This window comes from Coregonus lavaretus (assembly GCF_964263955.1).
Source record: "Coregonus lavaretus genome assembly, chromosome: 19".
NCBI classification, from domain to species: domain Eukaryota; kingdom Metazoa; phylum Chordata; class Actinopteri; order Salmoniformes; family Salmonidae; genus Coregonus; species Coregonus lavaretus.
In genome coordinates this window covers 31337341-31358446 of record NC_140006.1, presented here as the reverse complement: position 1 = coordinate 31358446, position 21106 = coordinate 31337341, and the positions used below count along the sequence as shown (strand labels likewise).

At 43.9% G+C, this 21106-nt stretch overlaps 1 protein-coding gene across 1 annotated transcript; it reads left to right on the top strand.

Moving 5' to 3' along the window:
• Window positions 1-600: 600 nt before the first annotated feature.
• On the top strand, window positions 601-20862 carry LOC311146603 (fatty acid CoA ligase Acsl3-like). Its single transcript, XM_084183128.1, has 15 exons — window positions 601-788; window positions 6259-6797; window positions 7054-7231; window positions 7357-7466; window positions 8505-8643; window positions 8934-9084; window positions 9416-9539; window positions 9679-9750; window positions 9924-10063; window positions 12157-12329; window positions 12532-12606; window positions 12812-13003; window positions 13140-13254; window positions 18751-18908; window positions 19165-20862. Exons 2-15 carry the CDS (start codon window positions 6435-6437, stop codon window positions 19320-19322), a joined length of 2148 nt encoding a protein of 715 aa, XP_084039254.1. The 5' UTR covers window positions 601-788; window positions 6259-6434; the 3' UTR covers window positions 19323-20862.
• The last annotated feature ends 244 nt before the right edge of the window (window positions 20863-21106 follow it).

The window sequence follows — 21106 nt, the reverse complement described above, 5'->3', positions numbered from 1 at the left end:
CCAGTAAATGAGGCTGAATGAACTGTTTCGCTGCCAGACAAGGCTCCGCTGATAGCCAGGTGTAACAGTGGTAAGATGTTGGGGCTGCTGTTGGGACAGCTTTATGTAGGCCCTAACAGTTTGTGGGCACCGTTTGTCACCATTATAGTGCAATTAATGTATTGTTTAGTGTTGTGTTGTGTAGTGTAGTGGCTTTGCTGGCATGCATCCCATAAACCACTGGCTGTACCCCACTGCAGACGTTGGATTGACCTTTTACAAAATGTAGGAGGAGCAAGGCATCACCATACAGAGCTCGATTTGGCCTCCACAAGCCTCTGGAGGCTCTGCAATTGCGTCACACCCTACATATGGAGCCTCTGGCCCACATTTCCAGATGAAGCATAAATTGGCATTAATAGATCATCAGATCATTGCACTGGTCTTGCTCTGGCGTGCTGACTCTCGTGAAGTGGCACATCATCATCATCGACACATTCGGGAGGGCCTCCTCCTCTGACCGCCAGTAACCCCGTTGACATCACAGCTGCCTCAAGCACACGCCACCTTCAGCGGTCCAATCGCAGACAAGAGAACTGCCTCTGTCTTGAAACGTTACCCATCACTTCCGGGCTGATAACAAGGGCCATAGATGCCCTCATATTTCCACTAAAATCACTTAGTTTTATGTATACTTTGGCACCATAGCTTTGATGTTTGGGCGTGACATGATGACAAAAGCCAGCAAATGATTTTTGTGTATTGACGAAATTATTCCAAGAGCCGCGAGAATAGCGGGCGAGAAAGAGGTGAGATTGCATTGTCTGGGCTCTCGATTCTTGCAGATGTGCTGCAATGTTAGCTAGCTAACGTTAGCTGGCTAGCAATGCTGTTTCGTAGCTTGCTACCTATCTCTCAACGAATAATGAAATGTTATTCGATGTAATTGAAATGAGACTAGTGCCAACTCGCTTTGGTCGAAACGTTTTTTGTTATAAGTTAGCTAGCTGTGTATCTTTCTTATCCACAGCACAGCTGTAATGCCGGGCTGATGATGATGATGATGATGATGATGGTGATGCTAACGTCGATAGCATTTGATAGGCGCTGTCTTGCGTCCCTCCCGCTCTCTGACAGCGTTAAAGTAAGCTGCTAGGTAGCTAACTAGCAAGCATACACGGTAGTTGTGACAAAAGGGCTTCTTCATGGCAGTTTGAGAGTATTGATCTACCCATTTATATCACGTTTGATTGCATTGTATTAGGATCTAGCTAGCTATTTGGGTTGTTAGTTAGTTAACTAGCGTAAGCAATGTTTTTTTTTTGTGTATGTTTAAAAAAAATATATCTAGCTAACATACTGGTAACATAACAGGTAGCTATGGTCTGACTGTGTGACCCAGTTCAGGATTTAGGATGGTCAGGTACTTTGATTTGATTAACCTATGCCAGTAACTAATGCTATGGCACCACATGAGCCATCTTTCACATCTTGTTAACTAAAAATACTTGAACTGTTGTGCAAACTGTGTTTATGATGACACTGGTGGACAGTGGTGGATTGCGCCAGATTATCTGACCTTTTTTGTTTTTAATTAACAACAGACACATTATCTCTCTCTCAAGGACTCTAGGAATGTTGTCTTGTCTTTACTTTCTGGTCAATTGGAAGTAGACAGAGTTTACACAGCAGAGCATGTCTTCTGGGTGATTGTGAGTTCTGTTTTTGAGAGCAGGACCAGACTTGACCTAGGCTTTCCCTAACCATAACAGAAAAACAACAACTAATTTGTTTACATTTACTGGAGTAGGCTTAACTAGATGTTTCTGTGCTGTTAGGCCTACATTTCAGTTTGCATCCCGTTAAGCCAGATGGTCTGCCAGCCATTATTACTGTGTCATGACTCATGTACATGGAGATTCAGAGTAACCTAAAACTTGACTGGTAGGTCTTCTGAGGTGTGTCCTTATAATTTATTAGCGGGCAATTCCACGGTAATAGAGTGACACTGAGACTCAGATTTTTCTCTTTAAAATGTATGTCAAGTAAAAACCAATGATTGCAAAGTTCAACAAACAATACAACTATGCACATGGACTACTTTTAAATATGTCAACAAAATTTAACAAAAACACATTTACTAGAACGGTGCAGATGCAAAGTTTGGTAACAGAATGACGGTTTGGGCTGTTTGTGCCGTGATTCTGTTACCATGTAATTGCCCTAGCCTATCCTCTCTACCATAGAGGCTGGACCTGTATATCTGGTCTCGGGTGACAAAGCCTTGAATTTCTGGTGAATGAATCAACAGAAATTTGACGAAGAGCTGTGAGACTTTGAATCAGTGGCTTTACTATCTTATAGTATTCTGACTTGGTAACATGTGTATCAACATCATAGGCTGCTGGTTTAAGAGTCAAGAATGCATGATCATTGACCAGGATACAGACAGAGTTCTCTTCTGAAAGGTCATGGGTTAGTCTAGCCTCAGCTTAGCTTCCCACACAACGTAGACGAAGACCTACTTATTAAGGGAAGTGTGTGTTTGAGACAGGGCCATTCTACTTCTCTACATGCTCAACTAGGCCTATAGTCTCCCTTGAGATGAATTACTTTTTCTGGACCAAAATCTCTAGCTCAAGTATAGTAACAATGCTCTCAATTTGTTATGTAACCCAATCCTAGTTGTGAAGCGTGAACACTGAGATAAGGCGAAGGGCTCGGCTATTGCAGAAAGAAATACAAAGATGTGATCAAAACAACAACAGATGGTAGAATCACAGCCATATGGATATAATCTGTTATCTCTACAGTGAAGCAGTTGTGATGGTGGTAATACCGTAAAGGTAACTACGAGATTCTACAAACCATAAACAATACCATAGCCCCATGCACTGGAGTCTTATCTAGTAATATTAGCCTAATAGTAGCCTAGTAGTAGTAGAAAATGTTGTTGTTATTATTACGAAGAAGGTTGGTAGCACAGGTTGCCATTCTGTTTCATACCAAATAGAAACTTAATGGCAGCTAAGCTATCAAATTGGTGGTGGTGTTGGAGAATCATCTGAGAGAAACTTTGAACAAAACACAAATATGACCTACCACGCTGCCAGACGCTCCTTTGTATTATCAACAACCCTAACAATAACATTGCCGCTGTTTCCCCAAATGCAGATTCGATCTTTAAATAGTGGACTGGACTGACATGTAGCCTATTGGGGAATGGGGATATTCACGTAGTTAATATTTGAAGGTGTGTCGTCATGATTTGTTATGACGTTAGGCCCAGGGTACAGTAGCCTATATTTGCTGATACGGTTTAGAGAGGTGTGGATGGACATGGGTAGGCCTGAAGGTGTTTTTTGTTATTCCACTGCAAAATACCACCTATTTTCTACCAACAGTGGCTGAATATACAGTTTGTTATTTCAACCACAGTGATGCTTTGTGTAACGGAGACCCACCAAGCCCAACCCAACCCTGGGTCATACAGTGGGGAAAAAAAGTATTTAGTCAGCCACCAATTGTGCAAATTCTCCCACTTAAAAAGATGAGAGAGGCCTGTAATTTTCATCATAGGTACATGTCAACTGACAGACAAATTGAGGAAAAAAAATCCAGAAAATCACATTGTAGGATTTTTAATGAATTTATTTGCAAATTATGGTGGAAAATAAGTATTTGGTCACCTACAAACAAGCAAGATTTCTGGCTCTCACAGACCTGTAACTTCTTCTTTAAGAGGCTCCTCTGTCCTCCACTCGTTACCTGTATTAATGGCACCTGTTTGAACTTGTTATCAGTATAAAAGACACCTGTCCACAACCTCAAACAGTCACACTCCAAACTCCACTATGGCCAAGACCAAAGAGCTGTCAAAGGACACCAGAAACAAAATTGTAGACCTGCACCAGGCTGGGAAGACTGAATCTGCAATAGCTTGGTTTGAAGAAATCAACTGTGGGAGCAATTATTAGGAAATGGAAGACATACAAGACCACTGATAATCTCCCTTGATCTGGGGCTCCACGCAAGATCTCACCCCGTGGGGTCAAAATGATCACAAGAACGGTAAGCAAAAATCCCAGAACCACACGGGGGGACCTAGTGAATGACCTGCAGAGAGCTGGGACCAAAGTAACAAAGCCTACCATCAGTAACACACTACGCCGCCAGGGACTCAAATCCTGCAGTGCCAGACGTGTCCCCCTGCTTAAGCCAGTACATGTCCAGGCCCATCTGAAGTTTGCTAGAGTGCATTTGGATGATCCAGAAGAGGATTGGGAGAATGTCATATGGTCAGATGAAACCAAAATATAACTTTTTGGTAAAAACTCAACTCGTCGTGTTTGGAGGACAAAGAATGCTGAGTTGCATCCAAAGAACACCATACCTACTGTGAAGCATGGGGGTGGAAACATCATGCTTTGGGGCTGTTTTTCTGCAAAGGGACCAGGACGACTGATCCGTGTAAAGGAAAGAATGAATGGGGCCATGTATCGTGAGATTTTGAGTGAAAACCTCCTTCCATCAGCAAGGGCATTGAAGATGAAACGTGGCTGGGTCTTTCAGCATGACAATGATCCCAAACACACCGCCCGGGCAACGAAGGAGTGGCTTCGTAAGAAGCATTTCAAGGTCCTGGAGTGGCCTAGCCAGTCTCCAGATCTCAACCCCATAGAAAATCTTTGGAGGGAGTTGAAAGTCTGTGTTGCCCAGCAACAGCCCCAAAACATCACTGCTCTAGAGGAGATCTGCATGGAGGAATGGGCCAAAATACCAGCAACAGTGTGTGAAAACGTTGTGAAGACTTACAGAAAACGTTTGACCTGTGTCATTGCCAACAAAGGGTATATAACAAAGTATTGGGAAACTTTTGTTATTGACCAAATACTTATTTTCCACCATAATTTGCAAATAAATTCATAAAAAATCCTACAATGTGATTTTCTGGAATTGTTTTCCTAATTTTGTCTGTCATAGTTGACGTGTACCTATGATGAAAATTACAGGCCTCTCATCTTTTTAAGTAGGAGAACTTGCACAATTGGTGGCTGACTAAATACTTTTTTCCTCCACTGTATTTGTTAGGGCACATCGTAGTAAAATGTTTTGCAATGGAAAACAAACATTTGTATTTCTTATTGGTCAGGTTTAGGTAGTCCCTCCCTATTTCTTCAGTTTGGTGCCAAATGAATGACCCACCCACCGCTGGCCTTTGTGTCCTTGTGCCAGAGAGAGCGACAGAGGAAGTGAACAGGAATAGTGCTGCTGACCAAGGAAGAGGCTGAGGAGAGGATAGGGACGTGCCTCCTCCCCAGTCCCCAGGCATTGATTTATCACTGCTAGAATAGAATCAGTGGAGTGTGGCGTTTTCCTGTCAGTCTACACCCTGTCCCTGCAGCTGGCTGGTGCAGATAGGCTACAGACCTAAACAACACAGGATGGTGCAGAATACAGATAGGCCACAGACCTAAACAACACAGGATGGTGCAGAATACAGATAGGCCACAGACCTAAACAACACAGGATGGTGCAGAATACAGATAGGCTACAGACCTAAACAACACAGGATGGTGCAGAATACAGATAGGCCACAGACCTAAACAACACAGGATGGTGCAGAATACAGATAGGCTACAGACCTAAACAACACAGGATGGTGCAGAATACAGATAGGCCACAGACCTAAACAACACAGGATGGTGCAGAATACAGAAAGGCTACAGACCTAAACAACACAGGATGGTGCAGAATACAGATAGGCCACAGACCTAAACAACACAGGATGGTGCAGAATACAGATAGGCTACAGACCTAAACAACACAGGATGGTGCAGAATACAGATAGGCCACAGACCTAAACAACACAGGATGGTGCAGAATACAGAAAGGCTACAGACCTAAACAACACAGGATGGTGCAGAATACAGATAGGCTACAGACCTAAACAACACAGGATGGTGCAGAATACAGAACCCAACACAGTTTGGTAGAGCTTTGTCTGTGTGCCATATTGTTGATTGGTTGTTGTTTTGTAGGTTCACTGTTGATTAGGTATTATCTGATACTTGCTTGCCTAGCATGACTACCAGTATTAGGCCTATTCTATGTTTTAGAGGCGTGTAGCCTAGATTCGTTGCTGGGTTGTCTTGCGAATTGGTACGTTACTAATGTTTTGTTTGAGTCTCATTTAAAAACAACATTTGATCTGTCTATCCCTCCCTCTCCACCACCTATCTTCATCTCTGACGTGTGTTGTCTGTTCTCTCCCTACAGGTGAGCTGACTCCTCTACCAAGCTGCGTTTGTTAGTCAGTCCATCAAGCGGATCCACCAAAGGGACCACCAGTGCATGACAAGGAACACAACCAGTCTCCCAAAGAAGTGTCTGGTTGTGTCCCTCACCCTTCCTGCCCCGCCCACCTCAACTGACTCCACCCCCTGACCTCCAAGATGAAACTAAAAGAGGACATGAACCCGCTGCTTCTGCAAGTCTTCCGCTCGGTGGTCTGGGTCTACTCTGTCATTACCTTCCTGCCATGGTACCTCTTCTCGGGCGCCGGCACCAACCTAGACCGGGCACGGCGGGTCAAGGCGCGGTCGGTGAGCGGGCGCCCGGCGGGCCCTTACCGGGCGATCAACCAGGCGGACGGTAGCCATCAGAAGCTGGTGTGGTCCTTGCACCCGGGGGTGGACACCCTGGACAAGGTGATGGTGCACGGGGCGACCAGGTTCCCAGAGCGGGACTGCCTGGGCACCAGAGAGGTGCTGAGCGAGGAGGACGAGCTCCAACCTAACGGGAAGGTCTTCAAGAAGGTGAGGAAGAGAGGGGAAAGTGGATTTGAATAGCTTTCTTGATGTTATGTGTGAGATGTTGTGTTTATGTTGTGCGTGAGAAAGGCCTCCTCGCTACTGTTGCAGTAGCACTAGGAGGACATTAGATGGCACTGTCTGACTGTTTGAAGGCTGCAGAGGTTGTTTATGACTGGTTTTTATAGTTAATTCTGGGGTAATAGTGCTGTCGGTGTGTGACTGTTTAGTAGTGTACTACTAGTATGTGTTGTTTGTGAAGGTTATCCTAGGGGAGTATCAGTGGATGTCGTACGAGGAGACCTACCAGTCAGCAGTGTGTTTTGGCAGTGGTCTGGCCGCACTGGGCCAGAGGCCTCAGTGTAACATCGCCATCTTCTGTGAGACCAGGGCGGAGTGGATGATCGCAGCACAGGCCTGCTTCATATACAACTTCCCATGTGAGTGGTTATGTGAAAGACAGTAACACACATTATAGCAGCACAGAAACACACACAGCACAGAAACTCACACACACACACCTTTTGTAGGATGAATCTCTAACCCCAGTGTGTTATTCTACCAGTGGTGACGTTGTACTCTACTCTGGGCGGAGCGGCCATCGCCCACGGTCTCAACGAAACAGAAATCACCCACATCATCACCAGCAAAGACCTGCTACACAGCCGTCTCAAGGTAGGTTCTGCTAGCCTTGTCCTGTTCACTTCCTGCAATGCCATATGAGACAGTACAAACTCTAGCCAGATATTGAAATATGCCCACATTTTAAATAGTCTTACCCCATGTCCTGTTATGTCAAACTAGACAGTACACACACCAGCGTTATGTTTATATTGAAAATATGACCACATTATGAATAGTTTTCACCCATAAATATGCATTGGAACTAGGGCTGTCCAAGTTAACGTGTTGTTAATGCGTTAATGCGTGACATGTTTATCAGCGTAATGTTTTGGGATGCTGTTAATCGCATCTCCATTTCTTCACCGCATGGAATCTCTTAAGCTGACGTGTTTCCGCACGGACCATTTTAAAGCAGAAAACAACACGGAACACAGTTCCAGTCAATGCTTACAGCACTGAAGACCGTTTGCCTCTAGCCACAATCATGTAAAAGTTACGCCCAATATTACAGAAGCAATGTTTTTTCTTCGGATTCATGAGCATGTCATGGGCCGTTTTAAACTACTCGCGAGCGGCTCTTTTTTGATTTGATAACAAAGGACATTGTTTAGCTACATGTTAACTTGTCCACTGACTAGGCTATGCACACATTTGGCACAGGAAGAACTGAAACGGGATAGGTTACTCAAAGAGATGCTTCAAAGGTAGGCTGCATATGCAAGAGTGGGGTGTGTGTGTGTGTGAGAGAGCGGGAATAAGTGAGAGAGAGTGTGGAAGGGAGGGAGAGTGTTGAGGCCTATGTGTGTGTGAAGTTCTCTGAACAGTACAGATGGTTACTGTATTTTCATAACATTGTTGGACAAGTTTAGCATTCCTTTGTTCTTTGTATCCATAGAGCAAGTTATTTTTTCCTATAGTTACACGTATTTAGAATGCCTGAAGCTTTAACAGTACTTAAAGCTGTGTGTGTGCTTGTGTGTGTATGTCTGTCCAACTGCAATGTAGTCGATCTCAAACACGCATTTGACTTACTCAGTCAATAGCTACTGACGCTCCCTTCTCTCCTTTCCTCCTCACCTCTCTGCCCAGGCCATCCTGTTAGAGGTGCCTCGGCTGCAGCACATCATCGTGGTGGACAGTAAGCCAACCAGCTGGCCTGGCTTCCCCCGCGGCATCATGGTCCACAACTTGGACGCCGTGCAGGAGCTGGGCTCCAGACCCGACAACAGTAAGGAGGGAGAGTGGGGGTGGGTAGGGTGTGTGTGTGTTGGGGTCTATGTGATGTCTGACACGGTACAGTACTTCTGCCCTGTGTTCTTAGCGACTCTGTACCCATATTGCCCTCTTTGTCGTATTCTATCAGATTGTATTAGCCCTGTGCTATGTGTGTGATCTCTCTTGAAAGAGAGATAGCTGTACTCTGACGCATTGTGCCATGTTCTGACCCAAAGGTCTTGGTCTATGTGACCTCTCTAACCTCCCTGCTGCTCCCCTCTCTCTCTCTGTGGCTGTGTGTAGTGGCGGTGGCACGCCGGCAGCCCCTGCCCTCTGACATCGCTGTCATCATGTACACCAGCGGCTCCACCGGCATCCCCAAGGGCGTCATGATCTCCCATAGCAACATCATCGCGGGCATCACGGGCATGGCAGAGCGCATCCCAGACCTGGAGTACGTACAGAGCACTATGGTGTCTTCTAGATTCTCTCTCTCTTCATCTTCTGTCTCTCACTGCCTCTCTTTCCCCTCGTGTGCCCTGAGCACTGTCTCTCTCTTTTTGTCTCTTTTCATTATTCTATCTCTCTCTGCCACCTTTTCCCCTATAGTATGTCAACCTATCTCTCTGTTTCTCCTCTCACTCCATGCCTTTCTCCTTCTCTTTGTCTCTTTGTTTCTCTCACCTCCTCAGCGTCTCCTGCTCGCCATCTCCTTCCCTCTGTAGTATGTTGTGTGTCTGTATGCTTGGCTGTTGAATAAAATGGTTTTGTTTCCATTGGTGCAGTGAGACAGACACCTACATTGGGTACCTACCGCTGGCTCATGTTCTGGAGCTGAGTGCAGAGTTGGTGTGTATCTCTCACGGCTGCTGCATCGGATACTCCTCCCCACAGACGCTAGCAGACCAGGTGCCCACACACACACGCCAAAACACAATCACACACATGCCAAGCACCACCACTAGATCCCCTGTAAGCTCTCCTCCTGTTCTCTGTCCTCTCACTGATCCACTCTCTCTTTCCTCTGTCTCTTCTCTCTCCATCCCAGTCGACAAAGATTAAGAAGGGCAGTAAAGGAGACACAAGTGTTCTGAAGCCTACACTCATGGCTGCTGTACCGGTAAGCACCCAATCAGACCTCTTCTACATGTCCTCGTCTCCAAAGCGACCATAAAATATATAACAGTTAATATTCAGTTAAATTAAACACCAGTACAAATGATATGACCTGAGTAAGATACACAGAACATTTTGGAATGGCCCCTTTAATTGAAGATAGCCTCCCTCCTATAGGAAATCATGGATCGTATCTATAAGAATGTGATGACCAAGGTGGAGGAGATGAGCAGTGTACAGAGAACCCTGTTTGTGTTGGCCTACAACTATAAGATGGAACAGATCACCAAGGGCTACAGCACCCCGCTCTGTGACAGGTAACACACACACACACACACACACACACACACACACACACCTGTTGCACAGCAAACACATGCATGTGCACACACACACACAAGGAGTAATGATTGATAGACTATAATTCACTTTTTTCCCCTTTCTTTCATTCACTCACACACTTGCTCAGTGGTGCGCACAACAAACAAACCAATACTATTGATATAGCTTGGGGCATTGCTGTGGGGGATTCCTGCATTAAAAATAAACATAAGATTCACATAGAGTTTTACTGTGTGGTGAATGACTTGGTGTTATAGCTACAGTGCCTTCAGAAAGTATTCATACCCCTTGACTTATTCCACATTTTGTTGTTATAGCCTAAATTCGAAATGGATTTAAAAAATGTTTTCTCACCCATCGGCACACAATACGCCATAATGACAAAGTGAAAACATGTTTTTAAAACTTGTTGCACATTTATTGAAAATTAAATAAAGATATCTCATTCCTCTGTAGCTCAGCTGGTAGAGCACGGCGCTTGTAACGCCAAGGTAGTGGGTTCGATCCCCGGGACCACCCATACACAAAAATGTATGCACGCATGACTGTAAGTCGCTTTGGATAAAAGCGTCTGCTAAATGGCATATTATTATTATTATTATTATTATTATTATTACGTAAGTATTCACACCTTTGAGTTAATACTTTGTAGAAGCACCTTGGGCAGCGATTACAGCTGTGTCTTTCTGGGTAAGTCTCTAAGAGCTTTCCACACATTTGCCCATTGTTATTTTCAATATTATTCAAGCTCTGTCAAATTGGTTGTTGATCATTGCTAGACAACCATTTTCAGGTCTTGCCATAGATTTCAAGTAGATTTAAGTAAAAACTGTAACTCGGCCACTCAGGAACATTCACTGCCTTCTTGGTAACCAACTCCAGTGTAAATTTGGCCTTGTGTTTTAGGTTTATTGTCCTGATGAAAGATGAATTCATCTCCCAGTGTCTGGTGGAAAGCAGACTGAACCAGTTTTTCCTCTAGGATTTTGCCTGCGCTTAGCACCATTCAGTTTCTTTTTTATCCTGAAATTCCCCAGTCCTTAACAATTACAAGCATACCCATAACATGATGCAGCCACAACTATGCTTGAAAATATGGAGAGTGGTACTCAGTAATGTGTTCTATTGGATTTGCCCCAAACATAACACTTTGTATTCAGGACAAAAAGTGAATTACTTTGCCACATTTTTTGTAGTATTACCGTACTTTAATGCCTTGTTGCAAACAGGATGCATGTTTTGGAATATTTGTATTCTGGACAGGATTCCTTTTCACTCTGTCGTTAGTATTGTTGAGTAACTACAATGTTGTTGAGCCATCCTCAGTTTTCTACAATCACAGCCATTAAACTCGGTAACTGTTTTAAAGTCACCATTGGCATGGTGAAATCCCTGAGCGGTTTCCTTCATCTCCGACAACTGAGTTAGGAAGGACACCTGTATCTAGTGACTGGGTTTATTGATACACCATCCAAAGTGTAATTAATAACTTCACCATGCTCAAAGGGATATTCAATGTTGTCTTTTTTAGTTTTTTACCCATCTACCAATAGATGCCCTTCTTTGTGAGGTATTGGAAAACCTCCCTGGTCTTTGTGGTTGAATCTGTGTTTGAAATTCACTGCTCGATTGAAGAACCTTACTATTATCTGTATGTGTGGGGTACAGAGATGAGGTAGTCATTCAAAAATCATGTTAAACACTTATTGCACACAGTGACTCCATGCAATTTATTATTTGACTTGGTAAGCACATTTTTACTCCTGAACTTATTTAGGTTCGTCATAACAAAGGGGTTGAATACTTATCGACTCAAGACATTTCAGCTTTTCATTTTTAATTAATTTGTAAAAAATTCAAAGAACATAATTCCACTTTGACATTATGGGGTATTGTGTGTAGGCCAGTGACAAAATCTCAATTGAATTCATTTTAAATTCAGGCTGGAACACAACAAAATCTGGAAAAAGTCAAGGCGTGTGAATACTTTCTGAAGGCACTGTATCCTCTGACTCACTGTCATATCCTCTTCTCTGTCTTATTTTCTTCTTTCTCTCCCTCTCTCCAGTCTGGTGTTTAAGAAGGTGCGCTCATTGTTGGGGGGTCACATGAGGGTGCTGCTGTCGGGCGGAGCGCCCCTTTCTGCCGCCACCCAGCGCTTCATGAACATCTGCCTCTGCTGTCCCGTGGGCCAGGGCTACGGCCTCACCGAGACCTGCGGAGCTGGCACCATCAGCGAGAGTAAGAGAGAGAGGGAGAGGGGGATGGAGGGTAGATGGAGGAGATAGTTCCAGTAAGATGGGAGGATAAAGGAGAAGGTTGTTTGTAGACTCCCGCTGCCTGGAAGAGCGAGATGGGGTGTGATAGAGAGAAAGCCAAGTGATTGTACACACTAGTGTGCTATTCTATGTTCTCACACTTCTTTTTTCTCTCTCTGTGTCAGTGTGGGACTACAGCACAGGCCGGGTCGGAGCTCCTCTGGTCTGCTCTGAGATCACCCTCAAGGACTGGGAAGAGGGTGAGCACATCGCATTGGGACTGTAGAATGGGTGATAGTAGGGGAGGGCTGGGAAGAGAACAGGTGAGACTGGAGGGTGGATGTCAGTGGGTTGGGCCGGGAGGGTGGAGGTGAGTGGGTTTGGGGGCTTGGGTGAATGAAACTTGTATTGGAAAGGGTGGCGCTGAAGATACTTTGGAGATAGCCTTCTCCTTCTCTTCCCCAGGCGGTTACTACAGCACGGACAAGCCCAACCCGAGAGGTGAGATTGTGATCGGCGGGCCCAACGTGACCATGGGTTACTACAAGAACGAGGTGAAGAACCGTGAGGACTTCTTCATGGACAGCAACGGCCAGCGCTGGTTCTGTACGGGAGACATCGGAGAGCTCCACCCTGACGGCTGCCTCAAGATCATCGGTGACGAACCTGGCGACAAAGAGAACATTCTAGACTAGAGACCCCTAGCTTAGGCGCAGAACATGTGATATCTCATCAGTAGTGGAAGAGGGATTGTGGTGTGTGTGTGTCTTAACAGTGTGTTCCTCCTGTGTAGACCGTAAGAAGGACCTGGTTAAGCTCCAGGCTGGGGAGTATGTGTCTCTGGGGAAGGTGGAGGCCATGCTGAAGAACTGCCCTTTCGTAGACAACATCTGTGCTTACGCAAACAGGTAACAATGCACATATTACTGTATATACCACCCGTGTGACTAGACTCTATATATACGCTCCCCTCCGTATGTATTTGGACAGTGAAGCTAAAATTCTATACTCCAGCATTTTGGATTTGAGATCAAATGTCTCATGAGGTGACGGTACAGAATGTCACCTTATATTTGAGGCTATTTTCATACATATCTGTTTTAATGTTTAGAAATGAAAGCACTATGTATCTAGTCCGCACATTTGAAGGTGTCAAGTAGTTGGACAAATTCACTTATAAGTATTCAAAAGTTGAGTATTTGTTCCCACATTCATTGCACACAATGACCACATCAAGCTTGTGACTCTACAAACTTGTTGGATGCATTTTCAGTTTGTTTGGATTATGTTGTGCCCAATAGAAATGAATGGTAAATAATGTATTGAGCCATTTTGGAGTCACTTTTATTGTAAATAAGAATATAATGTTTCTGAACACTTCTACAGTGACGGAAAAAAGTATTTGATCCCCTGGTGATTTTGTACGTTTGCCCACTGAAAAAGACATGATTAGTCTATAATTTTAATGGTAGGTTTATTTGAACAGTGAGAGACAGAATAACAACAACAAAATCCAGAAAAACGCATGTCAAAAATGTTATGAATTGATTTGCATTTTAATGAGGGAAATAAGTATTTGACCCCTCTGCAAAACATGATTTAGTACTTGGTGGCAAAACCCTTGTTGGCAATCACAGAGGTCAGACGTTTCTTGTAGTTGGCCACCAGGTTTGCACACATCTCAGGAGGGATTTTGTCCCACAGACTCTTTGCAGATCTTCTCCAAGTCATTAAGGTTTCGAGCCTGACGTTTGGCAACTCGAACCTTCAGCTCCCTCCACAGATTTTCTACGGGATTAAGGTCTGGAGACTGGCTAGGCCACTCCAGGACCTTAATGTGCTTCTTCTTGAGCCACTCCTTTGTTGCCTTGGCCGTGTGTTTTGGGTCATTGTCATGCTGGAATACCCATCCACGACCCATTTTCAATGCCCTGGCTGAGGGAAGGAGGTTCTCACCCAAGATTTGACGGTACATGGCCCCATCCATCGTCCCTTTGATGCGGTGAAGTTGTCCGGTTCCATTAGCAGAAAAACACCCCCAAAGCATAATGTTTCCACCTCCATGTTTGACGGTGGGGATGGTGTTCTTGGGGTCATAGGCATCATTCCTCCTCCTCCAAACATGGCGAGTTGAGTTGATGCCAAAGAGCTCGATTTTGGTCTCATCTGACCCCAGCACTTTCACCTAGTTCACCATGTTCATTGGCAAACTTCAGACGGCCCTGTATATGTGCTTTCTTGAGCAGGGGGACCTTGCGGGCGCTGCAGGATTTCAGTCCTTCATGGCGTAGTGTGTTACCAATTGTTTTCTTGGTGACTATGGTCCCAGCTGCCTTGAGATCATTGACAAGATGCTCCCGTGTAGTTCTGGGCTGATTCCTCACCGTTCTCATGATCATTGCAACTCCACGAGGTGAGATCTTGCATGGAGCCCCAGGCCGAGGGAGATTGACAGTTATTTTGTGTTTCTTCCATTTGCGAATAATCGCACCAACTGTTGTCACCTTCTCGCTGCTTGGCGATGGTCTTGTAGCCCATTCCAGCCTTGTGTAGGTCCACAATCTTGTCCCTGACATCCTCGGAGAGCTCTTTGGTCTTGGCCATGGTGGAGAGTTTGTAATCTGATTGATTGATTGCTTCTGTGGACAGGTGTCTTTTATACAGGTAACAAGCTGAGATTAGGAGCACTCCCTTTAAGAGTGTGCTCCTAATCTCAGCTCGTTACCTGTATAAAAGACACCTGGGAGCCAGAAATCTTTCTGATTGAGAGGGGGTCAAATACTTATTTCCCTCATTAAAATGCAAATCAATTCATAACATTTTTGACATGCGTTTTTCTGGATTTTGTTGTTGTTATTCTGTCTCTCACTGTTCAAATACGCCTAGCATTAAAATTATAGACTGATAATTTCTTTGTCAGTGGGCAAACGTACAAAATCAGCAGGGGATCAAATACTTTTTTCCCTCACTGTACATTAGTGTGGATGCAATTATGATTACGGGAAATCATAAATTAATTGTGAATAATGATGAGTGAGAAAGTTACAGACACACACACATTATACCTCCAAGACATGCTAACCTCCCCTGTTAGTTGGTAATGTTGAGAGGTTAGCATGTCTTTCTCACTCATGAAAAATGTATCCTGTGAAGAGACCTCTGGTTGCATGTCTTGTGTTGTACCCGATGAGTGTCCGAACTGTGTCAACTGCTTGAACAGACAGTTCGGTACCTTCAAGACATCAATACCTTGCACAAAGATCAATAGTGATGCAGTCAATCTCTCCTCAACTTTGAGCCAGGAGAGACTGACATGCATGTTACTGACACTTTCCCTCCGTGTACATCTAAATGTGATACGTGCTGCTTTGTTCTGGACCAACTGCAATTTACCCACAGTTGAAGTCGGAAGTTTACATACACCTTAGCCAAATACATTTAAACTCAGTTTTTCACAATTCCTGACATTTAATCCTAGTAAAAATTCCCTGTTTTAGGTCAGTTAGGATCACCACTTTATTTTAAGAATGTGAAATGTCAGAGTAATAGTAGAGAGAATGACTGACTTATTTCAGCTTTTATTTCTTTCATCACATTCCCAGTGGGTCAGAAGTTTACATACACTCAATTAGTATTTGGTAGCATTGCCTTTAAATTGTTTAACTTGGGTCAAACGTTTCGGGTAGCCTTCCACAAGCTTCCCACAATAAGTTGGGGGAATTTTGGCCCATTCCTCCTGACAGAGCTGGTGTAACTGAGTCAGGTTTGTAGGCCTCCTTGCTTGCACACGCTTTTTCGGTTCTGCTCATATTTTTTCTATAGGACTGAGGTCAGGGCTGTGTGACGGCCACTCCAATAACTTGACTTTGTTGTCCTTAAGCCATTTTGCCACAACTCTGGAAGTATGCTTGGGGTCGTTGTCCATTTGGAAGACCCATTTGCGACCAAGCTTTAACTTCCTGACTGATGTCTTGAGATTTTGCTTCAATATATCCACATACATTTCCTTCCTCATGATGCCATCTATTTTGTGAAGTGCACCAGTCCCTCTTGCAGCAAAGCACCCCCACAGCATGATGCTGCCACCCCCATGCTTCACAGTTGGGATGGTGTTCTTCGGCTTGCAAGCCTTCCCCTTTTTCCTCCAAACATAACGATGGTCATTATGGCCAAACAGAGGACATTTCTCAAAAAAGTCCCCATGTGCAGTTGCAAACCGTAGTCTGGCTTTTTTATGGCGGTTTTGGAGCAGTGGCTTCTTCCTTGCTGAGCGGCCTTTCAGGTTATGTCGATATCGGACTTGTTTTACTGTGGATATAGATACTTTTGTACCTGTTTCCTCCAGCATCTTCACAAGGTCCTTTGCTGTTGTTCTGGGATTGATTTGCACTTTTCGCACCAAAGTACGTTAATCTCTAGGAGACAGAGCGCGTCTCCTTCCTGAGCGGTATGATGGCTGCGTGGTCCCATGGTGTTTATACTTGCGTACTATTGTTTGTACAGATGAACGTGGTACCTTCAGGCGTTTGGACATTTCTCCCAAGGATGAACCAGACTTGTGGAGGTCTACAATTTTTTTTCTGAGGTCTTGGCTGATTTCTTTTGATACATCCACAGGTACACCTCCAATTGACTCAAATTATGTAAATTAGCCTATCAGAAGCTTCTAAAGCCATGACATCATTTTCTGGAATTTTCCAAGCTGTTTAAAGGCACAGTCAACTTAGTGTATGTCAACTTCTGACCCACTGGAATTGTGATACAGTGAATTATAAGTGAAATAATCTGTCTGTAAAAAAAAATATTTTGTCATGCACAAAGTAGATGTCCTAACCGACTTGCCAAAACTATAGTTTGTTAACAAGATATTTGTGGAGTGGTTGATAAACAAGTTTTAAAGACTCCAACCTAAGTGTATGTAAACTTCCGACTTCAACTGTATGTCCTTCTTTGCCGCACATGACACACACAGCTGGGCACTAGTCCAGGTGCGACAAAACTAGGACCTGTAGAACCTGTCTGGTCAACTGAGATGTCAAGAAGGCAGAGCAATGCCCTATCATGGACAGACCTCTTCCCATTTTAGCAACCATTGAGTGTATATGTTTTGACCATGACAGCTTGCTATCTAGGGTTGCACCCAGCAGTTTAGTCTCCTCAACTTGCTCAATAGCCACATTATTAAATAATCGATCTAAATGACGTTGAGCGAGTGATTTGTCCCAAAAATGATGCTTTTAGTTTTTGAACTATTTAGCACCAGCCTATTGCTAGTTACCCATTCTAAAACTGACTGGAGCTTTATGTCTCAGTTATTTATTTTACTGTTGCAGCCGACGTGTATACTGTTGAGACATCAGCGTACATAGACACACAGGCTTTATTCAAGGTCAGTGGAAGGTCATTTGTAAAAACAGAAAACAATAATGGCCCAAGCCGGCTGCTCTGTGGTTCACCACACTCAACTGAATTTGCATGAGAGGCTTCCATTAACGAAAACCCTCTGTGTTCTATTAAATCGGTAACTCTCAATCCATGATAAGGCAGAGGATGCAAATCCATAAAGCCTATGTTTTTTCAGCAATAGGTTATGATCAATGACATCAAAAGCTGCACTGAAGTCTAACAAAACAGCTCCCACAATCTTCTTACTCCAGAGATTTTTACTATCATTCTTTATATCATTTATCTTTGTTCCATAGTATAGTTTCTTCTTCTTTTTGTTTAGTTTAGTCACGTGATTTCTCAATTTACTGTATGTTTGCCAGTCTGCTGTGTTGTCAGACTTATTTGCTATTCCCTGATTGTCTGTCTCTTTGTCAACTCTTTCCATCTCTATTTCTGTCACAATGTCTCCATCTCCTGTCTGTGCCACCCACGTTCTACCTCTCTCTCACTCGCTCTCTTTGTCTTTCTGACAAATTTCTCTCTCCATCCTATATCCCAGGGGTTCCCAACCTTTTCCCCCCATGGAACCCTATTTCAACGTGTTAAATGCACCACCAGGTTCCTGCAATTCTACGTAGTTTAACATATCTATTTTTGGGTATGCTATTACATGATAATGATCTACGAAATCAAGTCTAGCCCGTATTTGATGTCATTTTCCTACCAAATATGTTGTAATATTGTAATTCCCATTAAAAGAGAAGTCTCCCCCCCCCCCCCCCCCCTTCCCTCAAATCAATTAAGGCCCTGCAATTCCCTCAGGACACTTTGGGGACCCCTAGGTTGGGAACCACTGCTCTATCCTATTCTCTTTCTCCCAATCTCTACCTTTATTAACTCATATTATTCTCACTATTTTATTATTCTAATAATATAAAAAGGAAATACAAATATACTGTATTGGCTTAATAAAACTAACACTACTTCTCTCCCTATTTCCTCTCCTTCTCACTTAGTGACCAGTCATATGTGATTGGCTTTGTGGTGCCCAATCAAAAGCAGCTGACAGTGTTGGCAGAGCAGAGAGGGTTACGGGGCAGCTGGGAGGAGATCTGTAACAACCCTGACATGGAGAGAGACGTCCTCCGCATCATCACAGAGGCCGCCCTGTCAGGTAGGATGGAGGGGAGGGAAGGGATGGAGGGAGGGAGGGAGGGAGGGAGGAAAGTAAGGGTTAGTTAGGGAAGAGGGGGATGGAGGGAAGAGGAGAAAGAAAAAGGGGTAATGAGAGAGGGATGGAGGGGACGATGAGAGACTAATGGAGGGAGGTAGGGGTCTCTGGTTGTAACAAGAGTATTGTTTCTCCTCCTAACCCTCACCCATCTTTATGGCCATAACGTCTCTAAAGTCCAGTGTTGTGTTTCCTCCAGCCAAACTTGAGGGCTTTGAGATCCCTAAGAAGATCTGTCTGAGTGCAGAGCCCTGGACCCCAGAGACTGGCCTGGTCACGGACGCATTCAAACTCAAACGCAAGGAGCTTAAATCACATTACCAAGATGACATCGAAAGGATGTACGGTGGCAAGTAACACACACACTCAAAGACACACACAGGTACAGACATATGCAAGGAATAAACACTACCAAGATGACATGGAGACTGGAGAGGATGTACAGTGGCAAGTTACACACACACAGAGAGAAGGAACTACCCATTGTACTTCCTCCTCCTTTCGATATCCCTTCCGGCTAGTTACGATCAAATGGAAAAGAACTCTGTCAGTCAATCCAGACCCCCAAAAAGACGGAGAGGCCAAGCCAGTTGGAGCAACATCCGTTGCTTCTCCAAAGGTTTTTCTGGGTCTGTGTGTTGCGATGACGATGGTGGCATCATGACGATGAAGGATGTTGACATGACCCGGCGGAGACACAGGAAATGACAAGTTTGTACAAAAGACTGCTTCGGCACTATGTCCATGTCCCACTTCTCCGCTCCTCCAACCCCCCCAACGGATGAAAACTGACTGAAACGGGGAACGACTACCTGAACTTTTCCAATAAGAAACGCTTGTTTTCCACTGCAAAATGTTTTGCTACAGTGAACACTAATGAATATGACCCTGAAAAGGGAGGGCCTTCGGTTTAAACGTTCCACATCCAGGTTTGAATCTATGCAGGGATCTCTTTTCTTGTATATGTTTTTTTGGGGTGTGGTGATATTTGTTGTTTTGTTCATTTTTCATTATGGTTCTTTAACGTATACGGTTTGTCTTCGTTCGCTTCCGAAGCCCATTCGATGAACATCTTGTGTCTGAGAGAAATCAGTGTTGCGAAGCCATGAGTTTTTTTTTTTACAGCAAATTGCGTTCTTAATTTACTTTTCTTTATATTTTTCTGAAAAGTTTGTTTCTCATTTATATCGGTTACCGAACTGATATTTTGTTACTCTTTTCCTCTTTTTGTGTGTGGGAATTTCCTCAGTTTTTCTCCTTCATCTGCCTCTGTCCCAAAGGTTGGTTCTATTCTATTCTATGGAAGAGTATGTGTTTACTGACTTGACTCGAAGTCCTGTCACTCTTTTACTGTGCGTTAGTGATGTAATCTCCTTCCTGCTCTGTTCCTCTGTGTGTGGCTATGTGCTGATGTGATGTGCCTGGGTTGACTGGTGGAACCGGTTTGTCATAAATAATCAGTGTTGGTGAAACTACTCTGAAAATATAGTTTACAAAGTTACCAATTACTTCACACTGGAAGAAGTTAAGCTACACTAAAGCTATCCTTAAGAAAACGATATTCTACTTAACTGAAGTAGTTAAGACATCCAACCTACTTATTAAAAAGTTAGCATATCTAAATCTGAAATGTCAGCGACTACATATTGCAAGACAGATCACTCTTGAGTCGGATGTTAACAGAAAACTATGTTTCAAGTGATAATTAGGCAGATTTTATGCTGAAAAAGAAAGGAAATTCTTGCCTACTTCCGCCATATTTTATTTTGACAAAAAAAGTAGTATGTAACCTAGTTCCAGTAGTTAGCTACATGGCAAAAAAAGTCATTGGTGGTGAGGTGATGTGTCCAGGGTGGCTACACGGAAGTAGGATGAAGTTGCCCCATAAAGCGGATCTAAGTTTTTCTTGTCTCCCCTGTGATTGAGATAAGGTTGTGGAGAGGATAAACTGATCCTTGATCTGTGCCTAAGGGCAACTTCTCATCACGGGCTGTCAATCCGTCTGAGACCCTTATTCATGTATATTCTGTCACTTAACCAGCAGGGGCCAGTATATATACTACCAGTCGAAAGTTTGGACACACCTACTCATTATATTTTTACTATTTTCTACATTGTAGAATGATAGTGAAGACATCAGA